Below are 12,201 nucleotides of genomic sequence, written 5' to 3' on the forward strand. Positions count from 1 at the left end.
AGTGTAATTAGTCCATCCTGCACTTCATGACTATCCTCCTTAGATCGCATCTGTTCTTAGCAATAGTCTCTCCCTCCTCTAATCCAGCCAACATCTTCTTGCCAGTGAAACCTGCCAAAGCACAACTCTAATCATATCATTCCACCCATCCGAACACTAAAAGAGCAGCCCCAACTTCTTCCTAGAGGCATTGTAAGTCTATTCAACCTACCATCTCAACCTTGTTTTCCCAGTTCTTTCCCATTCAACCAAAATTCTAGTTTAACAGAAGTATTGGTGCTTTCCCAGCTGTGCCTCTGGCTTACAGGACTGCCTCTGCAGAGAATGAAATGAAAACTGCCTGACAGCCACCATTTAGGTAGGTAAGGAGAGTTTCCACTTTCCTCTGGATATAAGTCTATCTCGTCTCCCAGGCAGGAAGGTGAAGGTCACTTCTTACCTTTGCATCCCACAGCACTAGCACAGCACTTCAGGGACAATGAAAAGTGCACAGCAGTTGAGTGCCTCATGCTAGAGCACCACCTCCTAGATAGAGACCTTCTCAGGGCAGAAAAACCTATGCTTGTCTCCTGTCTGCTGAGGATGGGGCTCTTGGTTAGTAAATGGGTACCGTCTCCTCTGCCTTTCCTCCCCTCCATGGCCTTCATCTTCCCCCAAAAAACACCATAAATCCTTACTCCTTATTCTCTTAATTCAAACTCCCTGATACACATTTCATAGATCCTGATACAAGTAACACTTTAGATGGATATAAAATATGTTCTCAACAAAATCCTTTATTTGATAGCTAAAAACAATCCCAATATTAATCTTTGTGTTTCTACTTTTCAGTTTTTCATTTGTGATGAAAAATAGTATATGCCTGGGGCCCCTCTTGTGGCGTAGCGGTTAAGTGCACGCGCTCCGCTGCTGGCAGCCCGGGTTCGGATCCCGGGCGCGCACCAACGCACCGCTTGTCAGACCATGCTGTGGCGGCGTCCCATATAAAGTGGAGAAAGATAGGCACAGATGTTAGCCCAGGGCCAGTCTTCTTCAGCAAAAAGAGGAGGATTGGCATGGATGTTAGCTCAGAGCTGACCTTCCTCACAAAAAAAAAAAAAATAGTATATGCCAGTAGAACTCCCTTCAGATAACAGCAGAAACACTGCTGTGTGTGACTTCATGAAGCATTGATGATCCATGGAGAAGCTACACAGATCTAAAAGCCCAACACGTGTCGATATCTGAGCTTCACTCCACATCAAAAGGCAAGCTTCAAGTCAAGACCTATCATAACGCTTCCACAGTTCCTGCGGCATATGACCTACAGAAGTCAGTGTAGTCTGAACAAAATTTTGGCAAACCAGATAAGAGGCAAACAATGGTTTTGGAAATCAAAAATCCAAAAAGCAATATCTAACTACTTAATATTTTTTTTTATCCAGCTTGTTAAAAGTTCCACAGATGGTAGAGCCTGGTTATAATGCCTTCTTTTTACATTCAGTTCCTATAAAATGAGTTTGCGTTATAATGTCATTAAAACAGTTGAACATTTGACAATAATGCTTTTACTCATAAATTTAAAATGCATTCATGAAACACTGTATATTTTTATGATTCCACACTGAGAACTATTCAGGCACATTTGCATTTAAGACATTGACCACAAGCAAATGAGACAGTGGCAATGAAGGAAACATTTTTTTTTTTTCTTTTTTTTCTTTTTTTTTTTGTGAGGAGGACTAGCCCTGAGCTAACATCTGATGCCAATCCTCCCCCCTTTTTTTTCCTTGAGGAAGATTGGCCTTGAGCTAACATCCGTGGCCATCTTCCTCTACTTTATATGGGACACTGCCACAGCATGGCTTAACAAGCAGTGCGTTGGTGTGCGCCCAGGATCCGAACCTGTGAACCCCGGGCTGCCGCAGCGGAGCATGCGCACTTAACCGTTTGCGCCACCGGGGCAGCCCCAGGAAGCATTTTAAAGGCTTCCAAAGGCTTCATAAGACATCCATAAATGCTCTTAGGGTAGCATGGAAAGGTATTAAGAAACCTTTTTTAATTGATTTGGTAAAGGAACATTGAATGTGACATTCAAAAAAGTTGTTTTTTCTTCTTCATTGGAAAGCTTGGACAAGATTTGGGGAAAGTTTTAATGAAAAAAATACCTCTGAGACCAAGGGAAAAAATGAGAAACCCTAAAGGCCTCACCTGTTGCGTAGCTGGGAGCCTGACTGTGCAGCTGAAGGGGAATGGCTGCGCGGTGTAGGGGAAGGTACAGTGGTCTTCACAGACCCAGCTGAAGGAGGGGGTATGCTGGAGGATGGATTTCGCATGTAGGCACGGTTTGATGTGGACACCAGCTGAGGTGGTGGGCGACTGAAGTCTTGAACAGAGGAAGAAGCATAGACTCCTGCAGGCTGATTGAGCCAAGTGGACTGTCTCCAATAACCGGATCTTGGAGAATCCAGGTTATCTAGAGATTCACCCCTGAAACACAGAAAAGATTAATCAAAATTATATAATACATTCAACTACTAGAAATCTACTTATCATTACAACAGTCAATATCCTTTTTATGTATTTTTATAAGTATTAATCTAACAAGTCCAGTTACATATAAAATAACCTTTCACAAATAAGTTTTTCATCAGAGGCATCATGATGTTTCATATTCAATTAACCTTCACTTGTTTTTAATTTTATTTACTTGGTGCTTAGGTAAAAGAATAAATACCAAAGTAGAAAGGAAAATACTAAAAGAAATAATATTTTTAAAATAAAATACTAGGACAAAGATGACATACATTCATCCTTTAAATCTTCAACTTTTTGGACATATTAATCTTAATTTTTAATACCCAAAAAATTACCTTCTCAGGCACTTACATATGTCAGGTATTAGACTAAACACTGTTACAAAAATACTAAATTTATTTAATCTTCACAACACTATGTAGGATTTTTTTAGATCTCACAGAAGTTCACTTATTTATAGTAAAAAGGGCTACTCAGTGGTGGAGATGACTTTCAAATCAAAGTCTCCCTGATTCCAAATTAACCCAGACTGTTCCCTACTGTGCAGCCCTCATTCACTCACCACCCAAAACTCTAAATTTAAACAACTGTTCAAGTGTCTACATTATAGAAACACTCACCAGCCACTTCCCTTAAATTGAACATGCATTTAAAGTAGGATTTAGCTCACAAACTGATTTAAATACAACTTTTAGAAAATCTCTCTTAAATGAAGTCACGTACTTACATTAATTCTGATTTACAAAAATTGACTCCAAATTTTGAAGGGTTTATTCTACCTGATCAACTTTGTTATTATTACTTTTAAAACTTCATCTCTTATCCCAAGTTTGAGATATGTATTTTTTCTTTTAATATTATAAAAGTACTACATCATCATGACAAGAAAGACCCAAGCAGTAGAGAAGGGTATCTGAGGGAGAAATAAGGTTCCCGCTCTCTCACTCACCACAATTTACCTGCCCTAATCCCCAGAGGAAACCACTGTTAACTCTGTTATCCTTCTAGACTTTTACTCACATATGAAGCACATATTTACATATACATACAAATTTACATATGTAAGTATAGCCATGTCTATATAAACATGTAATGTGTTCATGTGTTTAACATTCTTAAACAAATGGGATTATTTGATAACATATTCTTAAAACTTGCTTTATTCCATATAATATATATTATTTTAGAACTATCTTCATGTCAGTTCATATGATAGACAGTACTTTGGTGGCCCCCAATGAATCATCCTCCTGGTATCCATGCCCTTGTGTAGTCCCCCACCCACTGATTCTGGGCTTGGCCATGTGATGTGTTGGCCAATGGGACATTAGCAAACATGATACAAATGGAGGTGTGATAAGCACTTGCACGGTAGGGCTTATCCTCTTGCAAGGGTTCCTCTTTGAATCCAGGTGCCATGTCATAAGTCAGTCCAAGCAGCTATGTGGACAGGTCCATATGAAAAACAATAGCTCCAGCTGAGCTCTCTGTGGAACATCTACATCAAGGGTCAGCAAATTATAGCCCACTGCCAGGATACCCACGATTCATGAGCTAAGGGTGTTTTATATTTTCAAACAGTCATAAAAAAACAACAAAGAATATGTGACAGAGACTTATGTGGACTACAAAGCCTAAAATTATTTACTATCTGGTCTTTCATACAAAAAAATTTGCCAACCCCAGCTCTAAATGACTACAGTTGCCCAAGTGCCCCCATCAACACAATGCAAAGAACTGTCCAGTCAACCCTCATAATTGAGAGAGATAATGAATTGTTATCTTAACCCACTAAGTTGTGAGGTGGTGTATTATGCAGCAATATGTCTCTTTCATTCTTTAATAGTTGCCTAGTATGCTACCTTATCAGTGTGCTACTATTTAACAAGTACTAAGTACACTCTTATTAGTAGACATTCTGATTACTTTGTTTTTGTATTGCCAATAATATTTAAGTGTATATCCTTTGATATATCTTTACATACCTATCCAAATATATCCAGAAAATAAAGTGCCAGAAACTAAATTGCTCACAGGGTATAGATATTAAAACATTTGCTTAATAAACACAGAAAAACTGTCCACTCGATTGGGAACAAGAACTATTTCCTTATACAATTGTCAATACTAGACTTAATCAATCGTTTAACTCTCTACAAATCCCATAAAGTGAGATGTATCGTTGTTTTAGGAGTAGTGTTGATCTTTTATATGCTTATTGACCTTGTTTCTTTTTCTGTGAACCATCTGTTCATATGACTTGTCAGTTTCTAATAAGCTGTCAGGGTTTATTTACTGATTTACAAAAGTTATTTGTATATTGACATAATCAGCCCTCTATCTGTAATGTGTTGCAAATAATGTTCCTCAGTTTGCCAGCTATGGAAATACTAAATAAAAGTAGCTTCAGTATTCATTGACCCAAGATACATCTTTTAAAATGTTCATTCTCTCATTTCCAATTAATTTATACCTATATATTTTTCTTAAAGTTACAAAAATTAGGTTTTCACACTTTATGAACACTACTATCATAATTCTAATCTAACCATTATCTCATTATAAACAAACAAGGCTTAATTTTTTTTTAAAGTTGAGCAGTCAAGGGAGCACTAAGGGCGGCATGAGTAATTTAAGTGGCTAATCACACTGCAGAGTCCTATACCCAGCTTTCCAACAGATCAGCCATGTGGTTTTGTCCAAGTGTACTCCCTGCCTGCGCCAGAGTTTCTTCATATGGAAAAACAGAATTACTATCCCTGCCTCAAAACACTTTCCCCAGATTAAGTGACATGATATAAACAAAGCAACTGGCGTATGTCTGGCATGTAATAAACGCCCAATGGCACCTCCTTTTCTCCCACTAAATCTTAGATAAGAGAAGATTTTTCTCTTATCTCTTCTGTCTAAAGTAGCCAGCATGTCTAGAAATTAAATATTTGCCTCAAACTGCAGAAGAGGAAATAACTCCCAAGTTGTCTCGCACCTTCTCATAAGACCAGGCAGACAAACCGGCTCTTTGTTTACACTCGAGCTGCGCTGTCGGATCCAGCTGTTGTCATCATGGAGGGACGTCCTCTTCCTCATTTCCTGAAGGATTTGTTGTCTCTCCAACTCAGCTCCTGAGGGGACTTGCTCCTTTTTGGAGCTCTTCTGTGATGAGCTGGTGTTCCCAATTCTGTCTACATATTTATTGCTTCCTACATTAAAAACACATCAAAAACTGCAGCATTAGCACATCAAAAAAGCGGATAGTGGATAAATCTCCAAGCAGAGTGTAGCAAAAAATGTGACATTGTGCACGTATTGCTAACGCTATCAATTCTCAGTGAGATTGCTGCATGGGAACATAAAGTAACAGTCTCCTATTCCTGGAAATTTCAGTTACACACCCAGAAGCATACCACAGAGCACACTCTGGAAAACTAAGGAGGCTGCCTAAAAAGGAACCGATCAGCATTGATGTCAGCAATATTAAATTATAAAATGCTCCTCTAGAAATAGTTTCTCTTGCACTTTTCCCTTCCTTCCTAAATTAATCAATCAAGCACATGCTCATCAAATGCTTGCTTTGACAACTCTGCAAGAGAACAGGGAGTTCTATTCTTCCAAAAACTTACACCCACCCTGGGGAGAGCAGAGACATAAATGCACACATCTCTAGCTGACATGACTCGAGTCTCCATGGTATAAGTCATGACCAAATTGTAGGAATAAAAGCATATTCAGTCACTGAAATGGCTTTTGTGAAATTAAAAAATATCCAAGGAATCCAAATGATAACCAAGGAATATTATCAGACTTGTTTCTGCTCTAAGAAACTGACAGAGCTATCATTTGGATGTTGAATTTATGAATGACAATTAAGTCAGCTTTTATCCTGAAAGCTTTGTCTCCCTGGATTTGCTGATTAATTTCTGATTTGGGTAAAACATCCATCATTTTGAAGTATCCTCTCCACCTTAATTTGGATTAAGAAATCTCATCTCAGGATTTACTGTCTTTCGGTCTCCAGATTCTTTGCTATTGCCACTCTTTCAAAATTCATGGTGTGTCACTGCATTAGTTCATCTTCCACTAAGCAATGAGCAAGGCCCCCAAAGGTTGTGTATAAACACCTACATTTGTATTTGTATATACAAACAGCTTATCAATGTGGTCCGATTTTAAATAAATGGTTTTCTACTTTAAAAGTGCCTTATTGGCATAGCCAAGTTTTTCAGTTAAATATTTGATAACTACCACTGGCTGATATTCAGGAGCTTACAGTTAGTAAAGGGGAGAAAATATACATACAAAAATAACCAGATTAATAACACAAGCCACAGATATCAACTAGACTATTTCAGAGATTCACACCTGTCATAACTAACAGGTCCTGTGTTTAAGTTCCAGAGAGAATACGATCAGTGCAGATTAAACAAGTTTCGTGGCAGATTAAAGTACTTACACTTTAATTTTAATGGTGGTTAGGGGCAAATTCAGGGGAGAAGAAACCGGAAATGCAAACAGAGAAGTGTAAGACCAGAGGAACCAGATGAGAAAGCATCTGGTAAGTCGAGAACTGAGAGAGAAAACAATTTGGTTATAGTTACGGGTTCTTACGGGGGAAAAACAGCAAATAGGCTGTAAAGTTAAACTAGGACCAGATAATGAAAGGTCCTATATGTTAAGGGACAGGGGTGGTCATAGAACCTAACAGAAACAGTAAATTCTACAAGCTTTAACCAGAGGTTACAAACTAGCTGCCACCAGACCACTCGTGCCTAGGGATGTGTTGCTTGGCTCACAGAGGGTTTTAATTTTTTTCTTTAATTCCTTGTCAGCACTTAAAAGATAACATGAAAATCCAGATTGTTCTGTTTTGTGTTTCTCTTTACAACAGAAACAGTTGGCAATCACAGCCTTGCATTTGTCCACATGGCAGTGACAGGCTGGAGCTGGGGAGTGGCTGTCCACTTAGATGGGCGTGTCCACCGAGTCCATCTCAGTCCTCACCTGAACCTTCACTTGTTGACATAACTGACCAGCACTCTGCTGACGCAAAGCCCGGTATGCAAACCCTGCTTAAAATGATGCTTTTTGCTTTTTTTACTTTTCTTGGTTATAAAACTTTGGTTCCATGTCTACCTAGAAATACACTTTATACTAACACTATCAGGTTACAAATTGTTTTTGCCAAGTTAGGGAAATCATTATCACTTTGGATTTTTTGCTATGTTGTCATTTAAATGCACAATTTCAAGTTCATACACAATTTTTAAGTCCCCTGGTACTCTGCAGAAGACTTTTCTGTCCCATTTCTTTGGCAAGATGAAATCTACTATACAAAACTGTATCTGCATTACTTTGTAAAATTTCCACATATTTTATTAGTTATTTAAAACCATTTTAATCTCCCAGTGCTCCCTCCATTAGAAAGTGAAGCCAAAATAAGCACAAGATAGTTTTTTATAAACAAATACTGAAAATACTTGGTTATTTTAATTTAAATGTAATCTTAATGAACCTGTAATATCTTGACCTTAAAAATACTGATCATAGCATGTGATAGCATAAATAAGCAACTGTGCTGAAGACTTTTGAAAAAATTCACATTTACCATTTTTATTTATGGAGTAACCATCCAGTTCAGTAGTGGATTTGGATTTATTCCTAAAACACAGAACACAATATATTACATATGTTGCATTAAGAACATCCTTTTCATATTTACGAAGTAAGAACACCAAAAAGATCACTTTTTAAAGTAATTGATTTATTTCCTATGTCTGTTGAGAGCTATATTTATTTTCACACCAAGGGATTTTTCATCCTGCACAAACTAGCAAAAACAGTGGCATCTCAAAAAGAGAGAAGAGCTTGATGCTAGAAATAGATATAAATGTGAAAATCCTCTCCAGTTTGTATGATGCTTAAGCCGATGATTTCTGATAACTTTGTGTACCTGGACTCTTCCAGATCAGGTAACAAACTGTCCCACTTCCTGCATGCTGCCCGAGGGTCAAGAAGCCAACTTTTGGGGCATTAGGGTACCACTCTGAAACAGCAACTTCCCAGATGCTATCCTGGCATTCCAAAGAGGTACTGGAGTGTACTGGCAAAGACAACTTGTGAAAATGCCCGACTTTGTAATGGTAAAATTTAGGTCTATATATCAACACATGCTGACCTCACTCTCACTCTACTAAGCACAATAACTTCAAATAATAGTAACAATAATGAATAATAATACACATCATATGCCTTATCATACATATGTGTATATACATATATACACACGTCTTGCACATGTATATGTATACAATACAACATATAATAATGTGTATTACATAATAATGTATCACAACTGTCAGCAACATTCATGAATGGTTGCATTTGTATTTATATAGAAGAAAATACTTTTATTTCAAGCTGTCCAGCCACACTCCTGAATGCCTCTATACCACAACTGCATAGAAGTGTTTCATTTTTTCCAGGATTCCTTAAGTTCCCTTTCTCTGCAATCTAATTATTTTTTCAAGGTAATGAGCTACATAAATAAAGCTTATTTAAATATATAAATAAATCCATAGCTTTAAAAAAGAGATTTTAATGATCTATAGTTACCTGGAAACATTCATTACAAATAAGGTCATCCATCACTAGAAATTTTTTCTAGCTTAATGTCAGCCTATCACTACCTGTATATTCCTTTTCTTTTCCTTATCTACTCTGAGCCCTATTCAGTCATCCTGACTGCCTACAGAGGTCTTTCCTTATCTCTACGGCAAACTTCCTAAGGAAGAAATCTCAGCTCTGAAAACACAAATTAATAGTCATACACTGGATATTTATAGAAAGACTGTTCAGAAGACCTCAGTGACTTCAAAAGTGAAAACCATTTTAAAAATTACTTTAAAACATTAAACTTAACATTTTAGGAAATTTTAAGATGTGCACAACTTTTCAGATATCTGAAATCCTGTCTTCATTCCCTGAAACGGACCAGTAGTTCTAATTAAACTAAGAGAAAGGCCACAATTCTCATTTCAGATGTCCACATGTAACTTTATTTTAGGTAAGCTTATGCCATTGCTTATAACTTGTTTAAAATAAAGGTTAAGGCAGATTGCAAAAAATGAACACAATTCTTCCCCTGTGTCTTATTCCCTTTGCGTTGTGGCTCCTGACATAAAGAGGTAGTTTTTCTCCTCTCCATGAACTTGGGTGGCCTCATGACTTTAGATACAAGAAATGTGGCAGAAGCAATCAGAACTTAGACCACATGATGCCTTGCACACTTCCTCTCTTTAATTCTCTCTTTTCCCTGCCCAGCCACCAAGTATATAGACTGCACTGGCTTGCTGGATGTTGAAAGACACATGGCCTAGTTGTTCTCATTGCCCTAGCTGACAGCCAGCCAACTCCCAAAAGCAGAGCTGGCTAGTAAACTGGTAGTGGATGCATGAGGAGCCCCATCAACTAAAAGATCTGCCAACCGCTGACCCACAAAATCATAAGTCACTAGGTTTAGGGGTAGTTGGCTACACAGCAAAGGCTAATTGATAAAAAGATCAACCAGCAAGATCTCTTTGTATCCCACCAAAGACCAAGCACTAAAGTAGTTCCACAAAACATCTAGGCAAGCCCTCAAATAGTCATCTGAAGCCAATTACTCTAATCCAATTATAATTAAATGTTCTACACACCTGTCACTAGAAAGCAAACCTGAAGATTCTTCCTCTCTCTTTGGTACATCATAGGAATCAACAGGCCTAAAAGATGGAAAAAGAGCTTATGGTCAAAAGATTAGATTTTAATGCCTTCCCTGAGTTTAAGATATGGATATCAAAATAACATTATTCTAGCCTCTTTATGAAAATGGTCTCTGGGTTGAAAACTGAACATATAGAAGTATTTCAATCAATCACCGCAGAAAAAGAGACCTACTACTACCAGACATTCACAATTCGTTTATTCCACAAATACCGACTGAGTGCCTGCTGTGTTCCAGTACGTTCCAGTGCTGGGCTACAGAAGTAAACAAAACAAATTTACTGCCTCCTAACACTGACATTTTAGTGGGACAGGCAGGCCACAGACAAACAATAAATGCATAATATAAAGCAGGGTAAGGGGCAGTGAGAGAAGGAGTGGGGAAGAGGCATGTATTTTAGATGAGGTATTCTGGAAAGTCTGAGGTGGTGACATTTGAGCAGAGACTTTAAAAAAAAGGCAGACATACAAACATGTGAGGGGAGACTTCTCCAGGCACAGAGACTAGAAAATGCAAAAGTCCAGGGGCAGAATATGTTGGGCATTTTCAAGGAAGGAAAAGGAGGCCAGGGTGGCTTTAACAGACCGAGTGAGGGGAAGAGTGGTAGGAAGCTAGGTAGATCAAAGATCCAAGATCCAGCTCACACAGGCCTTCTAGGCCATGGGGAGGACTCTGGATGGTACTCTAATGTGAGAGGAAGCCATGTGGAGACTTCAAGCAGGGAAGTAAGGTGACAGGAAGTAAGGTGACAGGTGTGTAGAGAATGGAGGGAAGGGAGCAGGAAGACCAGTTAGGTGCCTTTGAAGTGGGGAATAGATACAGCTAAGCCAAGCTAACTGAAAAATCACACGTGCCCTTTGGCTGTGGGGACAGACCTTCTATACTGGTATATTCTGACTGAGGTTTCCCTCTCTGCCTGGCGCCTCTGCTCCTCTGCCTGGCGCCTCTGCTCCGCGGCCTCTGCCTGGCGCCTCTGCTCCGCGGCCTCTGCCTGGCGCCTCTGCTCCTCGGCCTCTGCCTGGCGCCTCTGCTCCGCGGCCTCTGCCTGGCGCCTCTGCTCCGCGGCCTCTGCCTGGCGCCTCTGCTCCGCGGCCTCTGCCTGGCGCCTCTGCTCCGCGGCCTCTGCCTGGCGCCTCTGCTCCGCGGCCTCTGCCTGGCGCCTCTGCTCCTCGGCCTCTGCCTGGCGCCTCTGCTCCGCGGCCTCTGCCTGGCGCTGCTGCTCCTTCAGTTTCCTCTCTCTCTCAAGAGTGAGTTGCTCCTGCAGCTTCTTTCTTTGGCCCTCATTCTCACTTTCCTCTCGCTGCTGTCTCCTCTCCTCTTCTCCTGCCCGGGTTCCTTCTCTGTTGGAAGACTCGGACCCTTCACCCCAGGTGGCTTCCCAGGTGGCAAGAGCAGGCTCCCGTGTGGTCAGAGAAATGCTGTTTGAGTTTAGGACCATCAGTTCCTATGTGACCGGAGAGAAAAGAAACGCACCTGAATCTGTGAATTGCTATAATTGCTGAGACGTCTATATTCAGTTTTAGGTGATACTTACTGTAGTTGGCCCAGAATTCCACTTGAAATGATATTAAAAGTTTTATCAATAACAAAGCCACACATGGGTGATGGAGATGTAACTTAGAAGAGGAAGATGCACTTAGGGTCTACTGAAACATCAAAGCAAAACTCTGACAAATCAGAGCTCATTTTTGTTTTTTTTTTTTTGTGATGAGGAAGATCAGCCTTAAGCTAACATCTGCTGCCAATCCTCCTCTTTTTGTTGAGGAAGATTGGCCCTGGGCTAACATCCATGCCCATCTTCCTCTACCTTTTATACATGGGACGCCTGCCACCGCATGGCTTGGTAAGTGGTGCATAGGTCCGTGCCCAGGATCTGAACCTGCGAACCCCAGGGCACTGAAGCAGAGCACGCGAACCCAACCACT

The 12,201-nt window shown here is 39.8% G+C and overlaps 1 protein-coding gene across 1 annotated transcript in view; it reads right to left on the bottom strand.

Annotated features, from left to right (window-relative positions):
- Positions 1-12,201, bottom strand: part of LMO7 (LIM domain 7) — a 196,769-nt gene that overhangs the window by 3,647 nt on the left and 180,921 nt on the right. The window contains 5 exon segments of the mRNA XM_087435974.1: positions 2,191-2,469; positions 5,504-5,717; positions 8,120-8,172; positions 10,209-10,274; positions 11,152-11,720. Coding sequence (XP_087292100.1) covers positions 2,191-2,469; positions 5,504-5,717; positions 8,120-8,172; positions 10,209-10,274; positions 11,152-11,720 — 1,181 coding nt within the window.

Source organism: Ceratotherium simum, chromosome 10 (genome assembly GCF_057802395.1).
Source record: "Ceratotherium simum simum isolate JZ-2026a chromosome 10, ASM5780239v1, whole genome shotgun sequence".
Taxonomy (NCBI): domain Eukaryota; kingdom Metazoa; phylum Chordata; class Mammalia; order Perissodactyla; family Rhinocerotidae; genus Ceratotherium; species Ceratotherium simum.